The sequence below is a fragment of the Botryllus schlosseri genome, chromosome 7 (assembly GCF_051294905.1).
Source record: "Botryllus schlosseri isolate E-star chromosome 7, Bs_hap1, whole genome shotgun sequence".
NCBI classification, from domain to species: Eukaryota; Metazoa; Chordata; class Ascidiacea; order Stolidobranchia; family Styelidae; genus Botryllus; species Botryllus schlosseri.
Window position 1 is genome coordinate 16779320 of NC_137242.1, and position 17068 is coordinate 16796387.

Consider the following 17068-nt stretch of genomic DNA (forward strand, 5'->3'; position numbering starts at 1 on the left):
GATCCACCGATCTCGCAATGAGCTGAACAGAAAAGCTTTCAAGATTAGCACTTTTCACTCCATTTATCTCACTGTCGCATGTTTTCGTGCCCAAAACGCCACCTTCGATTTATTTCTCCATATTGACTCACGAAATAGCTAACTTTGGTCGATTGCGCAAAAGAACAGGCCGAAGAAATCACAAAGAAATCCTGATGAGCAAATACATTATTAGTATGGCTTGAGCTATGTTTGAGTTATCGTGGCATGGAGCTCACAACGAGACAATCGAAGTATGTTTACTTAACATGTATGTACAAACTGCCCAAACTCAAACAAAAGCTTTATTTGGGATTGGAATCACGATCAATCTTGGTATCATCCAGCTGGGGGAGCATGTAGCCGTTTAGAATTTGTAAAGATATAAGACGCCGTTATGTAGGAATGTTGACGGATATTTTGAGCGAATGCGAGTTGGATATTATAGCGAGGATCAGCATGTGGGAGTCATGCGGGAATATTTTGTAATGAAGAGCAATTATTCTGTAGATCATATAGTCCATGAAGAGTGCATTTGGTACGTTGGTATTTCGAAAGAAATACTTCTGTTTGCAAGTGGACCCGTCTACCGATGTGAAACATTTTGATGAGATGTAAAAAGCCTGGTTCAAATTGTATGCTAGTGTCTAGAACCGCTTCATCCAGAACAAAATTAGATGATATCCTGGATATGTTATCCAGAATCAAGTTAGGTAACGATGGCGATATTAGAGTTTCACGAGATCCCCCGGATAGAATTATGTTAATTTACCATGAGAAAATGAGTTCTGTGCAAGAAGGCAGGCAGGCAAAATTAGTAGATCGATGAATAGAACATGATACCGTTGGTCGCAGCAATAATTCCATCCGACTTTTGTGTTAGACCAGTGGTTGCCAACCTGGGCGATATCGCCCCCCCTCCATGGAGCTATTTTGAGAAACAAAGGGGCGAATATACCGAAAGGAGCAACTGGTGGGCGATGGGGGGCGAAAATGTTAGAAAGTCCTCTGAGATACCGTAATTTTCCACGTATAATACGCCCCCATGTATAGTACGCACCCTGAAAATGGTATGTAGATTTTAGGAAAAGCCTCTTCCCATATAGCAAAGTGTAACAATTATAGTCACAAGAAGTCATTGCTTCCATATAGCTTATAGTGCAAACCTTCCTTATTGCCATTGTCACGTTTACACGTGCAGTGCTTCAAATGGTTACGTGATACGTTTCCAAATCTCTAATTCGTAAAACAGGACTCGTGATTGCCAGTCATCATCACCCAGGCCATAAATGATGAACCGGGGAGCATGTCAAAAAGAGAGAAAGGTTAGGGCCGATGACCGAAGTTCCAAGAAGATTCGAAGCATTAAATATTTTTTTACTAGAGTCAGGGGTGAGCCCGTTCCTTCGGTGGCGAACAGGTAGCTGTGGAGTATAATTAAGTCGGTGTTAGAACAAAAAACACGAAGACTGACACTCGGCTGAGGGCAAATTTCGGAAGCACTGTTTGTTTCCGCAAACAGCAATAAGACTATTTCACCAAGCTGCACACTATAATCGATAGGCAACGGCCAAGATGAGCTTTGTAGTATCCCAAGTGAATTTTAATGTCTTAATTTAATAGATAAACGTGCATGGGGGTTAGAAAGAGTGTTTAATGTATATGTTCACCAATGTTGAGCTATGACGGCGAATAATGTTAATTGGCCGTCACCGTGATGACAATATTAACAATTTAATTCGCTGCATTCGATCCGTCCGGTCCGCCAACGTATGCTCTGCTGTTTATTTGACCCGCGGGAAAAATAATCGCATACCCCTGGTTTAGGCCAGCGATTATATCTTGCGCATCTGGCCTGTTGTTGTAGATCAGTGGGTCCCAAACGGTGGGGAATTACCCACTGGTGGGGAATTTCGGGATTTCTGGTGGGGAATAGACTCACTTTTGATAAGCTCTTTGCAGTAATATTCTCCCCTAATAAATGTCGTTTTGAAATGCCGACCGAATATTTTATAGCGCATTTGCAATTCAGCGATTCATATGATCATGTGCCTTCAATTGGCGAGAATCGCCTGGATAGCGACACGCGATATCCAGAAATGTTTTTATTCATTTGTACACCATCATCAGTCATGAAACGTAGTGATAGAAAAATTATGATTCGTTGTAATAAGAGCCCATATTGCTGAACATGTATTCAAGGGAGATCGAGGTCTCGCTAATTGATAGCGCATACAAATGAAATTACATATTTATGTTATTTCAAGTTCTTTTAGTATTGTGAGAAAGTGTAGTTTATGGCGGCTTATATATATATATAATCCCATGCATGAGCTCGTCAACATCAGGAAGTTTATCTGACCCGTGTATTATTCGGCATTTACGTATGTAAATTGATGCTACCCCACAACATTTTGTGACGTTTGAACATATGGAAAATTTTCCAACCCCTCGTAATTTTCTGCGCGCCGGGGTAGATGCATATATTTACGGAGGTGCGTTTACAGTTATCAGTTCACCACTGCGTTGAATTTATTGTGTGCTGATCAATTCCGGGGATCATAACAATCACCAATAGCACCTACTATTTACTAAGCAAAGTCTAGCAAAATTTTATTGGAGGTAGCACTTTAAAGGGTAGATATGGATAAAGAGATTTTTGGTGGGGAATGAAGGCTCGGAATAAATCGGTAGTGGGGAATTAGGATAAAAAGGTTGGGAACCACTGTTGTAGATGCAATTGTTCAGGCTTGTTGTCGGCGCGGTAAATGATCGGGATTGCATGCGTGTGTAGCAATGAACAAATTAGCGCGGATTACGCTCCAGAAATCAATGATCTAATTTCGTTCGTGTACAAATAGCAAACTAACTCATCAGGAAATCGCGTGCTGCTCAGAATCTCGTTAATTGGCAACACGCTTCTCGCTAATTCGAAGCGCCCAACATTGAAAACAGGAATTACTGGGCAGGACACAGACTGTGATGCGCGAACGACAATAAACATGAAGAAAGGTGTGACTTTAAGACAAAAAATCGGTAAAATGTTGCGCATTATCCATGGAAAATTACGGTAGGCCTATATTTAATTAACACTGCAAAAAATGCACGTGAAGAAGGCGTATTATGCATATGACGCGAAAGTTAACTAATAAAAGGTCAGCTAATAGGAAAGTAGACGTCTTCTTTGAGGTACAGAACTTCAATATACAATTGAATAGTATATTCATATTGAAATGAACCCGAATATTTTCGGCTGACACTCGTCAGGGGTAATCGTCAGCAACTAGTAGAGAATTCGAAAGAACAGCGTATATCAACAATCGTAACACAAAATATGACGTCACCAGCATGGCGAAAATTTGTGTCGGGCTTGATAAGGAGGCGATTAGTCGAAAATGGTTGGGAACCACTGCGCTAGACCAACCCATGACGCGGATTACAGACCACTGAGCTGTGACAACCCCATACGCCGGGAAAACGCGTAAGAACTCTCTTGCTCAGATGGGGCGTGTGATTTGTCTGGATCGCACCAGACAAATGGATAGCCAGTTTCAAGGTCGGAGTTAACCATTCAGTCCTTTGACATTTCTCGGCCGTATTTGACGAAGCCAATATATTAATGTTAGGGACAAGACGAAGTCTAACTATCACTAACTATAGCGTAGCTCTCTCTTGCGTATACAATATTGTCTCCGCTGTTTAATCGGATGTCTGGTTTTAGCAAATGTATATATAGGATGCCTGCAGAACTCACCTTGCCGTGATGGGTAAGTAGACTTCTTCCGTATAATATGGGTCGATAACAGAACTTTCCTAATATTTCTTGCGCTCTGTAAATCTATAATGGACAATTTAATGTGGATAATTATATTTATTTTGATTTGGACTCACGTGATATGCACATTTACAAATGATACTTCTCATCGTACACTCAAAGGATATAATATTCAACATGTCGATTCAATGGAGCAGTGAGCACCGGATATGGTAACCGAACGGTCAGCATGCCTAATTTGGATAATAGTAGTGCGGAATACACTCTGACTAAATCGGACCAGTTTTCCACCAGTTTTCCACCACGCTTGTAAGACAACATCAAGTTACATTGATTTAGTGCCTTTCACCTTTGCAAAGACCTGACCAGGTGCGGAATAAGATGTCGAGTGGTCGACATTGAAATCTTGCGGCTGGCTAGTTCGAAGAGTGGCGCGCTACCTATTTTGAGTTGGCGACACCTGGAGTAGACGATAGCCCGTCTACATCGGCAGACTTATAATCAATGTTCCCTCTAATTTTTGAGGAGTCTGCGTACACTCACCAACTCATTGCGCAGACCCCTGGACAACAGTGCGTAACGACTCAAAAAAGGTCATCATGTCGGATTTTTTTGTGCGCAACTTAGATTTTCTGTGCGCTGAGATCGTGCCAGCACTGCGCATTTGCGCACGTACGCAGCTTAGAGGGAACATTGCTTATAATGTATGCTACAATATGCGAAATGCCGAATGATAAAAAGTTCAACCACAGTGCAAACATCTACGATACAAACGAAATGCAGGTTGCAAACATTTTATACAATGATACAAAAACGCTCATGCGTCATATGTACAAACACACAGCCAAATGATGAATGTTAATTATACGTCATGTTTTTATCGATGTCTGTAGTCAGTCCTCGAAAACGTAAAATTTCGTCACATGCATCCGCGCTCAGTAGATGCATTTACGGCAGAAGCGGGCATTTAACATAGACGTGCGATTTCAGCGTCATGTGGAAATCCGTCGTATTACTCTATTGTAGAAGTTATTTGAAATCTGACGAGGTACGGACGTAATGACTAACTCCGTTGTATATAGCTCAGCAACAACCGTGTCATGTTTCGATTTGCCATGAGTAGGTTTTAATTTTCAAAAACTTGGACATGTAAATTATATTCTTCGATAATAATATATGTGTGGTTTTCAATACTAATGATATTTTGTCGACTTTCTCAATCACGAATACTTAATATATATTCCGTAGTTTATCACATTTGACCGCGGGGTTTCAAAAAGCATTATAGTTTGGTGATAGTCTCCTTCTAAATGAATGGATTTACCTCTCGATATTATTAGGGCCTACTACATATTTGCCATGAAGGGGAGATGCTATATTTCTGGTAAAATTCCAAAGGCCGTGGTAAAAAGTCGTAGAAAAATCTACACCGTCTTACGTCATTGTTGCTAAATTAAAGCATGTGGGTAAATTTGCCACTCAAATATCGTTCCTAAAATAGCCCCAGGGATCAATGATAGAAATGAGGATGCAATAATATATAGGATGTTATTTCTACATCTTCGATTTATCAACACAGGGTCAGATCCAAGCAAGTTCCGGACATGCGTAGCGAACGCGTATCACGAAGATATTCAAGCATGCGTGACGAAAGATAAAATCCAGATATTTGAAGAGATTATAAATATCAACACAAACACTTCGCATGGATCTTCAAGAGCAATAGACAATGCAAGTAAGCCCATCATGTTGCATCAAGCAAAATTTCATCTGTAAAATGGTATGTCAAATTTGAGAACAATAGTCGAGAATGCGGATTCATACTTGCGTTAGATGCGTCTCACACCTTCGCCTATGCCAAATTGGCATTCACATAGGTGATCCGGATCGCCAGACGCTTTCATGTGGCCCGCGAAGGAATTTTTGAGTAGATTAAAAACGTTGGGATTATCCAGCAGATTTCTAACAAATGTTGAGATTTTTAGTAAGAGATACTTGCTATAAATATTCCCTCAAAATAACTAAGGTTGAACATGTTCACAGGCCACATCATAACCATCAAACGGAATTGCAATTTCACTTAAGTCATCAAGGAACAAGTCACTATCATTGAGTTCAAAGTCTCATGAAAAAGCGGCCCACAAATGTGACCAAGTTTTCAACGGAACTGGAAAAGTCTATGGGAATCCATTATGTGCAGTAGGGTTGTTCAGAATTGGCCGACTTTCAAAAAGTCATGGCATTCAGACCGTTTCCCATTCTTTATGCCTACAAAACATATTCTAGCTACATTTTTCTGTACTTCATCCCATGCATCTGTGTACAAGTTGAGCTGGAAGAAAATCTGCGGAAATGGGGGATTCCTCTAACATTTTGGTGCTGCGATTTTACTTAGCCTATCAAAATGCCATATATGTCAAATTTTAAGCAGCTGTTGTGGTTTGCGGTGAGGCAAAGCCTCACTGTAGATAATTTTCCGAGTTCAGGACACAATTTTCATATTGTACACTGCCTTGGAAATCCTCAAACTTACTTGAAACTGAGCATCATTTTGAAAGATTTACTATGTAAAACAATATAAACTGTAAATGCACCATCCAATCGCCCAGAGACCCTGTAAATATCTTTTTATTCAATGAGACGTAAGAACATAACAGCGAAATGGATCGCGAAGCGAAACAACATAACAAAGAAATTAATTAATTAGACAAAAGTCAATTACCAATCAGATTGATGGGTGGATTTTTCGTAATTTTGAACTCTTTGCCGGAAATCTTCCACGGCTTGTAAGAGACACGCATGCTGTTTTCTGTCGTCTTGTATGTACATAGCGTGGTCGGTATTTAATTTTATCATACATTCTGCTAAATCTTTAAGTTTTGACCATTATTGACGAATTCCCAAGCACTTATGAAATCCCGATACCTATGACATTCTGAAACTGGAAAATTCGTCCAATGGTATTCTAACACCATATCATCAGTGTAAACTAAAAATCCGCCTCAACCAAATCAACTATCTAAAACCTGGCACAGATCTCTGTCGTTTATTTCGTTTACAGTGGCTTTTAGAGTAGTAAATTTGAATCGATGATCGGATAAATATTATGCAACTGCAAAATCACTGCTATGGGGAGAATAAGCTGCTTGTGCAGATATAGAAGAATTGCTTCATTGTGGCACAGCTCGAATTATTCAATATGCATAAAAGATTGCCTTTCTAAATATTCTTCCTTTTTTTCATATTTTATTAGTTTTGATAACATGGGCTCTCTAATAACCTAATAGCTATGAATCATTCAACCATGACATATATCCAATCCTGTATAATTAAAATGTAGATAAAACAATCGAATTGTTGCTCTTGTGTATGTGTCAGCAACTAATACAGAGATGCATCTTACTAATTTTCCAATTAAACACTGTATACTGATTACAAGCACACACACTCTTACTACTAATAGACATTGGTCATAAACGAAATTTAGGAAGTAGTCAATTAGCATATGTCAAGTCTACATGCACTTAGTCAAGTATTCAAGGACTAGACCTTGCAGTCTTTCTTAATCATTTGTTCGACCCAAGCAGCTAAGCTACACTACAAATATGTTTAATTTTGTCAAGTGAGAAGGAGTATTTGGTTATATATACATCAATCTTACAACCAGACGATACATCTGCTCAGTCACAATATCATGGTATAATTCCAAAGGACTGCATCGCGAAGATACATATTGCTTCTTTCTTCCTTTATGCAACTGAATTGTAATTTGCAAATAATGTTCAATTCTATTTATGCCAGGGGTGGCCAACCTATTCGACCAAAGGGCGACATGAGATTTGCGAACCACTGCGCGGGCAACTTGAATGTTGATAACCTTTTTTTAGTCGTCGATAGAAACGAACCGAGTTAGATAACATCGAAAACAAGACTAACGTGACTACGCTTTCAAATTGATAACAATTATGTCATGAAAACTTCGTGTGCAAATGTTCATTTTGCAGTCAGGCCCTGGTCGCGCGAGGCACGAAATTTTTTCAGAGGTTATGAATGAATTCGGTCAATAAATATATTATTTGTATATATTGGGGTCGTCTCTGTATAGCAATGGGCTCATTGGCAAGGACAAGATTATTTGGCGTTTTAGACATAGCAGTGTCGACGGTTTCGGTGAACAGGCCTCTGCCGTTTTGTGCAAATGTTTCGTCGCCGACGATCTCGCAGTGTTGGGATGACTCGAGTCATGACTCGAGTCAACTTTTTCGAATGACTTGACATGACTCGAGTCACTTCGCAAAAATGACTTGACTTGACTTGACTCGGCACTTCAGAAATGTGGATTGACTCGTGACTCGGAGCAAAATTTACGAGTCAATTTCAGGTCATTAAGTAAACGGTGTCGAATTATTCACCCTATCATATGTATGTTCGGGTTGTTTGCAATGTGCCAGTGTCATTTGTGAGAGCCGCCATGAGTCATTCATTGATTGTACGTTTAACTGATTCTCCATTGTGACACCACCAATAAATTGACCGCAAAACGAAACGATCATAGCATACGTTTTCGTAGTAGCAGTAGATTAATCGAATACAGTGGTTCCCAAACGGTAAGGAAATCAATGGTTTCTGGTGGGGAATAGACGCATTTGTTCAAACTTATCCACAGGAGAGTCTTTATATTCACGGAGACACATGCGCAATTACCATTACCAGTTAGCTGCTCTGGAAGGTATGTTTCGAACATTATATTGCGTGTTGTTCACAAAATCTCATTTTGAACTCTGGATGGCCAATTATGGCGTCACAAACGCATCCAGCACGACTAATTTGACGCGAAATAACGCTTTCGCGAAATTTTGAGCGATACTGGTATCCGTTCCAGTGGCGTAGCAGGCACTTGGCGGTTCTGGCTCTGCGCCAGGGGCGACAGGCTCCAAGGGGGCGGCAAAATGAGGCTGCACAGTGTACGAAGCCTGCTAAAAGCAGCGTAATTGGTAGTCCTATAGCTGGCATCCCGTGAGCTAAAATTTAATCAAACTGGTCTCAATCGAAAGCTAGTGTCGCACTGATTCCGAAAACACGAATTAATATGTTAGCATGTCAATGGAACCACTCCAAAATAGCCGTCAAGGCCGATTGCTCCTAACAATCGGAGCGCCGCAACACACTGACCAAGTGACCAATTCACCATGATAATGGAAATTATATCGAGCGATTATTCGGAACAATACCGATTTTCAGACCAGTAGTTAAATTGTATTTCCGGAATCACGTCAACAATAGCTTTCGATTAAGATCAGTACTGATTTGAGCGCTCGGAGGGCCTGGCCAACTATAGGATGACCATTGACCATGACCAATTATGCTGCTTTTAGCTTGCTCAGCAGTAGGCCTGTAGGCCTGGGTATTCAAGTGTGACAACTAAACTTGAAGATCAAACTGGTTTACCGGCATCGCCTACACCAGTGGTTCTCAACCGCCGGTCCGCGATGACATTCCTGCCGGTCCGCCAGGTAAATTACAATTTTATACCTTGAATTCAAGATTCAATGTAAAAGGCTTGTCCATTGATCAAATAAATAAAACATCAAATTTTAAACTGATTCAGAACTTCTTGAGGTAACACTCGGGCTGGAAACATGTTCGATTTGACTTAAAGTTCAAGACGTGTCATTTGACGACATGCGAGCGACAAGTACAGAACAGGTACGAGCTGACTCATCGCTAAACAGCGCGGTTTGCGCGAGCATTCGTCTTCGATTCATTCATTTTATGCAGGACCGTAACCGGGGCACCCCAAACCGCCTAATTGGAGAAGGGCTGAGCTTGAAAAGAACCCGAAATTATTTCGCAAATGAACATCAGGGTTGTATCCAAATCATAAGGTTCCGAGTCACAAGTCACTCTCACTTTTTTAGTTTTGATTCGAGTCAAGTCGAGTCATTTTCAATTCACCACCGAGTCAAGTCCGAGTTCAAGTCACTGAGTAGACTGTCGAGTCCGAGTCATTGTGTTTTGACTCGAGTCCGAGTCCGAGTCATTGTATGGACTTTTCAGTTTCGAGTTAATGTCATGTGAGACCCACTTTTCACAACTCTACTCGGTGATATCGAATGCTTCTCATTCATAATATTCTCATTTTCGTCACAGTTTCAGGTAGCATTTTTAAGTATTGATAGACGAAATAATATCAGCGTGATAACTTTACTATTCTTCGAAATTGCAATGAAATCCCTGTCTTGGTAGACCCAGTCTCGAGTAATATTACTTGGTCCGAGTCATGTGCAATGACTCGAGTACAAGTTGAGTCAATACACAAATTGACTCGAGTCATTACGACCATGATGAACATAAATCATAGCGTATTTATTTGAAACTTTTTCCAACACTTTTCAATTTCTTTTCGCTCTTCGCGCGATTTAGTGTCACTAAATGTCTTGCATATTAGGTGCCCGTCTCCGAGAAATACGCATGATTTATAGAACTAGGCATTTGGGCAACAGCCATTACCACGCCATGACGTACCAACACATAGTAATGAAGATTAGGCTAATATGGGACTCCGAAAGGCGTGCCAAAAATACGGCAGCGAGAAAACCGATTCAGTCATGAATGGTGGAAAATTTTCGCTATTGACGTGATTAAGCTACTTAAACTCTTTGCTTACACTGAGTAGAATGAATGTGCTCACAAGTACAGGTGAAAACATCCTCACAACTGTGGCTTTATCGACCTGTGGGGCACAAGATCAACGCTTTTGGAGGTGGGCTGGCGAAGTGCTTTTTCGGCACGGATTGCCGATACAGTTACTGTAAGGTGTTTTCTTGCGTCACGCATTGTATTCGTAGTTGCCAGAGTAGCCTATACGTCCGGTGGCAGTGGGCAATGAGCAAGGTAGCACGACAAGGTGCTTGGTTCGACTCCGAAACGCTTCTTGTATCGATTTTGTCAAAGAGAAGAATATTATTCGAGTTGGCGTGTTCGGTTAAACCAGGGGTGGGCAAACTACGGCCCGCGGGCCGCATGCGGCCCGCAACACCGTTCTGTGCGGCCCACGAGAGTCTGAAAAAACGTTTTAAAAATATTGATAAAATGCGTAATAAAAATCAAATTAATGCAGGGACTTGATTAACTATTTCTTAGTATATTTCACTCTGATAATTCTCATACAGTGTTTCTCAAACTGGTGGGCGTGCCCCCTTGGGGGCGTGAAATCATCTAAAAGGAGCGCGAAGCTGTGTCCAACGGTAAAAAATTTTCGCGCTCCGCGCGGTTTACATCCGATTCGTAGTTATTGCTCTGTATTTAATCTGAATGACATATTAAAAAATCTCTCATCCACAGTCGCAACCTGCCCTGCCATCAAACTACCCGTTAGGTTTGCTAGCATCCTGGTTGCGTTTTGTGATATGACGATAAGGGGGATCGAAATATTTCACGATCATAAGGGGGGGGGAGTAAATAGTTTGAGAACCACTGATCTAAGGTAAATACTTAATATCACAGCGGGATAGCTGCAACGAGAATGACATAATTTAGATTACGGGTGGGATTTCAGATTGGCCACTCAAATTTTAATTATTTCAGTATTGTGCTCATAAAAAAACGATTCGGGCGTGTCTAAGGTAGATTCGTCGTCTGTATGCGTAGAATTGGGGTATTTATATTTTATCTACACATATAGTAGAAGCGTGTTTGAAGATAACATGGTTATGATGCTGTCAGCATGGTGTGTCCTGGAACTTCACCAAAAGTGGAATTATTAAATCTATGAGCAGATCGCTGCTCACAGATTTAAATTTCAATCCTGTTCTAAGAATCGGGCCAACCGACTTTCATCTCTATAGTTCTGAAAAATTGGTTATTGAGGTCCGCCAGCCTATGAAATCTCGCCACTATATGTTTCTGACGTGTGTACGATATCATCAAAGCAATGTTTGGCTTGTTTTAAATAAGCACATATATTATCTCCATGTCCTCACTATATAATCAATTAAAAATTAATATTGCGTTTTGGTTTATAATTCCAATTTTATATAGTGCGGCCCGCGAACGGATTGAGATGTTGAATGCGGCCCGCGAGCTCAAAAGTTTGCCCACCCCTGGGTTAAACCCACGGCCTTCGGCACGAAAGACTGTAAACGACTCTCGGCGGTAGCACGTTTATATGGATGAGGCAATTTTACATCGACTCAGCAGACAGACTACCATAAAATCACATGGATGCCATCGTGAAGATAATTAATCACTATCAAAACCATCCAAATGTCACTCTCTAGCAGCATATAACTGCAAAAAACGGCTGCATGCTTTACATTTGGGCTTAATTCAATTTTGAAAGTTCACCGGTCCGCCAGTCATATTTTGAAATTTTACCGGTCCGCGAGGTGAAAAAAGTTGAGAACCACTGGATGATATGTTTGAATTTTTTAATCCCCACGCGCTGCTGCAAAGCGAAAGTCACAATTTATTCACCAGCGCTTTCATAAGCACCTATGACGACGAGGTGGACTTTTTGGAATTAGCTGTGGAAATTTACAGATTTAAGAGGCTGGTATGGAGCAGTGGTTAGGTAATGCAAAGCTACTTGATTCGAAACCACATTTATGCTTGTGTCTGAAACTTTATCTGACCATTGGTGTTTCAATTGCAAGCTGAGAGAGGAGATTCTCAAAGCTCCAACTGATTAAGTCTTATTTACGTTCTACCATGAATGATGATCGGCTATCAGCTCTATTCATTCTGTCTATAGAAAGAGACTATAAGTTCAAAAACTTGAATTTGAGGTTATTATCGCTGATTTTGCTTCAGTGAAAGCCCGAAAAGTTAAGTTTTGAGGCGGCTATTGATTGCTATTTGCACAATACATTCTTTCGCTATTTCTTGTCTGTATTATGTTTGGCCTCATTGCCGTTGAGACGGTGAGGCTGAGATGCGGCAAATTATTTGTAATTATTTGTATTGACAAGATTGCTTGAAAATCAATATATGTCGAAATTTGCTGCTGTCTACGTAGGTAGGGGCGGCATTTTAAGCGAGAGCCAGCATGCTGCTACGCCATTGATCCGTTCACAACACGTTTTACGTTGCAGTTACAGGCGATTGTCTTGCGTACTGGTGTGGTTGTGTGTCTTGAGTAGTCAAACCAGCAAATAGCTGCTCTGTGATGACAAAAGTGTTGGGTAGTGGAGAACAGGACCGTAACTGCCGCACGCCAAACCCCCAAATTGGGGGGAGAGCTCGAAGGGGCTTAATTTGATTTCATGAAATAACATAAATTATGGAGTATTTTTTTTCGAAATTTATGTCACTTTTTCGAATTGCTTTTTTTTTGCGCTGCGCGCGTGATTTAATAATGCCAAATATCTTGGTTATTGGGTACTCATCCCCCACGAAAATTCGTAGAATTTATAGAAATGGAGACTTCGGCGTCGGCCATTACTGCGCCACGACGCACCAAGTTATAGGCCATGTAACATGCGACTCCGACAAGTGTGCCAGAACGATCAGCAGCGAGAAGAGCTTGGCCGAGAAGGAATGCCCTTGTGCTGACCGAAAACTTCGATATATATACAATATACATATATGTTAAATTGTCCATAGGCGGCTAAATGGCTGGCGCCGAATGTTCCTGTCCTGAAGATCTGAACACCACAGGACAAATGCCACCCAGCAGGCAAAAAATTTTTGCCAGTAAAGCAATACAAATTTGAAATCGTGTGTGCCTTTTACTTTTGGCGATTTCCATATCTTTTGACATATCAGATATAGGAGGTCACTAAATAGCATTATGTAACGAAGTCAATATATCAACGGTTCTGCCCGAAGATGTTCAATTCATATTTAGGGGTCGTACCTTTTTCAAGAGACCTCACTCAGCTCTACCGGTAAATCTGATTAGGTGAGAAGGGGACAAAAAATTGATAGCAAATTGTAGGTCGAACCCGATCATATTGACCGAATCAAACATGGATTATATGAATTTATGAATTATGAATTTATTATAATAATTTAATGTTCACGGTCCTGGTGGGGAATGAAGGCGCGGAATAAATCTGAAGTGGGGAATGAATACATAAAGTTTGGGAACCACTGATCTAATAGCAATGTATCTTTGTTTCTTGGACGGCTCAGGGCTTACATCACGCACGCGCAGTGATCACCTTTACCAACACCCTGGTATGATTTGAATGGAATTAATATAGTGTGCGAGTTTATATTCTCACGGATGTGTAGATAGGTAGCGTATAGTACCACATCAATTTGTTTAATTTCTCGAGGCTTCGTATTCGATCCTCTATATTGGCTGATAACAACACACTGTAGCTGTAGCTATACAGTTACTCACGTATTTTATTAGCTCTACGTGTGCGTGACCGATACGACACCTTTTTGCATGTATATGTAACTTTATATTTGTAATTGGATTCAAGATAAATAGCCGAATAATCTGTTCTTCACCCAGTTAGCAAAACGTAATGACTTTGCATAATCACTCATACTTTGAAAATTCAATTTGATTTGACTTGACTTAACTCGAGTCCCCTCCAAAAAACGAGTGACTTGACTGGACCCGAGTCACCTTTGAAATTCGATTGACTTGACTTGACTCGAGTCAAAATGTGCTATGACTCGAGATGACTCGTGACTCGAAGATAGTGACTTGATCCCAACACTGCCATCTCGCGTCGCATAAGTGAAGTCGCATGTTGGACGACACGTTATTTCCTAATTGCGAGTATATAGTTGGACTCAATTCTGTAAATTACGCGTATTTATAATTTCCAGGAGGGGTTCCAATACTAAATGCATAAAATGTGACAATAAATCATGCGAAGTGCTAAGAAAAATTTCAAGTCAAATTAATCTGCTACGGAGTTCTACTTTACGGTCATATACGAAAATCATGCGATGAATGTGGGTGGGCCCTGAGTACGCCAATGCGTCGAAACTGATGTTTTAGTCATCATCAAATTTCGCGGTCAGGCTAATCAAATTTTGGTTAGCCTTGCAATTTTTATCTGATGTTATATCCAATTTCGAAAATTACCTCGCAGGCCACACAAAATATTCTGGCGGGCCACATTTGGCCTGTGCGTCACGGTTAGGCCGCCCCTAATCTGTATCGTTAGTAATAACAGTGATTGGTGGTATATAAAAATCCTATCATAGTTATTATTAGTAATTTAATGATACATTTGAAAGCAATTGTTTTCATGATAACGAAGTTGGAGTCAGAGTCGAAGTTGAAGTCAGGGTCATTTTCACAAACTCCGACTCCAGTCAGTATTTTTTCCTTGACTCCAACTCCGGCTCCAGCTACTGCAGTTTTCACGATTCCAACTCTGACTCCGACTCCATCAAGTAAAAATTTGCCAAACTCCGACTCCACCGACCCCGACTCCACAGCCCTGGTTGTATGTGTTATCAGCTAAACCTGGGGTGGCCAACCTGCAGACATATTGTTGCATGAGATCGTCAATTAGCATGTGTCGGCGGCCGTCAAAAGACATATTGGCTCCCAAATTTTCGAGTGATTTCAATTTAACCTAAAAAAGTTCTTCGTGATTCGCGCCATTCATTGAATCTTGTTATCCGATTTTAAAATAATTGTGCCATTGCAATCTGATCCCCACGGTGCAAATGCGAATTGCAGAGGAAAATTATACACCCCATCAAGAATACAAATGCGGAATCATAAGCGTCTCAGGAATCAAGTTCTTATAGTTTGGGCGATTCCAATAGCTTTCGCCTAACGAGAATCGTTTTCATATTGAAAAAGTGATGTCTATCGTGGTTGGACATTATTATTACTTGATTACAATTACTGAATTGTGTTGTACTGCGTCGAGTAAACGACTTTAGTCATTTGTTTTCTGTTGCCCTGCACGTCAGGACCTTTTGTTATGTTCGCATGAATAAAGTCTTAAGTTAGTACATTACAAAAAGTCTCGCCGGTAGTTCCAATTTTTATTCACGATAAACTTATTTTGAGCTGAATGTGAGCTATTCTGCGGTATTTCCATAGGGGTCCACCTGAAGCGTACGTCACGCAAATGTCACAGAGGTGGTCACGGAATGACGTGAAAATAATATGTGATTAAGGAGGTCTCATATCATGGGCTGGACATCCAAAGTCGCTGATTATTGCTGGTCTCGAAATTCTGGGAGGTAATTTCAGGCCGTTTAGTAACAAAGGAGGCTATAATCTGGCGGCTTCTTCATGACGGCCCTAATTGTTTACAAAATTTCGTCATGTGGACGTAGGAGGCCTAACGTTTGTTATGATATTTCCAACGAACTCTAACGCAATCAAAATTAGTTTTAGTTGAGTAGCTATATCGGGTTGACTTGGGGACCTATCGGGAGGTGTGACTTCTAGGGTTGTAATTACAGATTTGGTGGTTTTCGGTGCAAGGTTAGTAATCTTCAAATCATTTCTGAACTTCCAGTGGTATGCAATGCGCAGAGAACAACCACATCACTTTCCATAAACAGGTAAACTCAGGAGATACGTCAAAACCGAGCCTGGGTTCGTCACTATCCGACCTGGCTCACACTATTCGTTCGCAGAGCGCGGCGACGGAGGACACGTTCACGTTACCATACGGATTGGCGCAAACATTCGCGATGCTAATGTACACGTAGCAAACAATGAAGGCGTAATTGTGGACTCGGATGGATATTTGAAAAACGACGCATTTGAAATGATCTGGACCGACACGGACGGTGTGTCTCACGACGGACGTTGCGGAAACTCGTGAAGCTGTATACAGTACATGCCTATTACGCTCTATTTCGTGGATCTGTTGTGATTGGTTTGCTGCTCGAAAATGATCTTGAACCACAGGTCACATATTTAGACTCTCTACCGAAAATTGTAACTGCTTAGTTAAGCTACATTTTACATAGTCAGACTTCGTGAATGGTGATCTCGACTATGTACGACGACGGCTTGATTTTAATGATATAATTGTCAATATTTTCTTGCAAGTTATCATCAGTTATGTCACATTATAAATATGATCTTTCAAGCTACAAATAAAGCATGACAAGCGTATTCAGTATGTACAGTAATTTTATACCAGCAATAGTCTTTTTAATCCTACGTAATTATTCGTAGGATATTTTATGACAGACTTATACAACTAAATATTCTTGTTTTCGCTTAAAGCGACAAAATTTCACTAGCCTATAATTCTTTATTTTACTCTGGGTATACCCTCACCCGTAAGGTAATATTTGTATAATTTACAGATTTGAGTACAACCTAAT

General features: G+C 40.6%; 1 protein-coding gene and 1 long non-coding RNA gene across 4 annotated transcripts in view; one reads left to right on the forward strand and one right to left on the reverse strand.

Moving 5' to 3' along the window:
* LOC145443001 (uncharacterized) overlaps positions 1-17068 on the reverse strand; it is a 297994-nt gene that overhangs the window by 80818 nt on the left and 200108 nt on the right. The window lies entirely within an intron of this gene.
* LOC145442922 (uncharacterized) lies at positions 373-16853 on the forward strand. Of its 3 annotated transcripts, XM_080320970.1 has the most exons (3): positions 373-3785; positions 5373-5528; positions 16292-16853. In XM_080320970.1, exons 1-3 carry the CDS (start codon positions 3782-3784, stop codon positions 16555-16557), a joined length of 426 nt encoding a protein of 141 aa, XP_080177096.1. In that variant the 5' UTR covers positions 373-3781; the 3' UTR covers positions 16558-16853. The 3 variants fall into 3 exon arrangements, with proteins under 3 accessions (XP_080177096.1, XP_080177095.1, XP_080177097.1); XM_080320969.1 differs by lacking the exon at positions 373-3785 and having other exon boundaries at positions 3794-5528; XM_080320971.1 differs by lacking the exon at positions 373-3785 and having other exon boundaries at positions 3794-5528; positions 16367-16853.

What these genes read in the sequence shown, in the direction of transcription:
- LOC145442922 (XM_080320969.1), top strand. Translation starts at nt 5,339, where the DNA reads ATGTTATTTCTACATCTTCGATTTATCAACACAGGGTCAGATCCAAGC. An exon ending in AAGAGCAATAGACAATGCAA is followed by an intron (nt 5,529 to 16,291) that starts GTAAGCCCATCA and finishes TTCCATAAACAG; the next exon opens with GTAAACTCAGGAGATACGTC.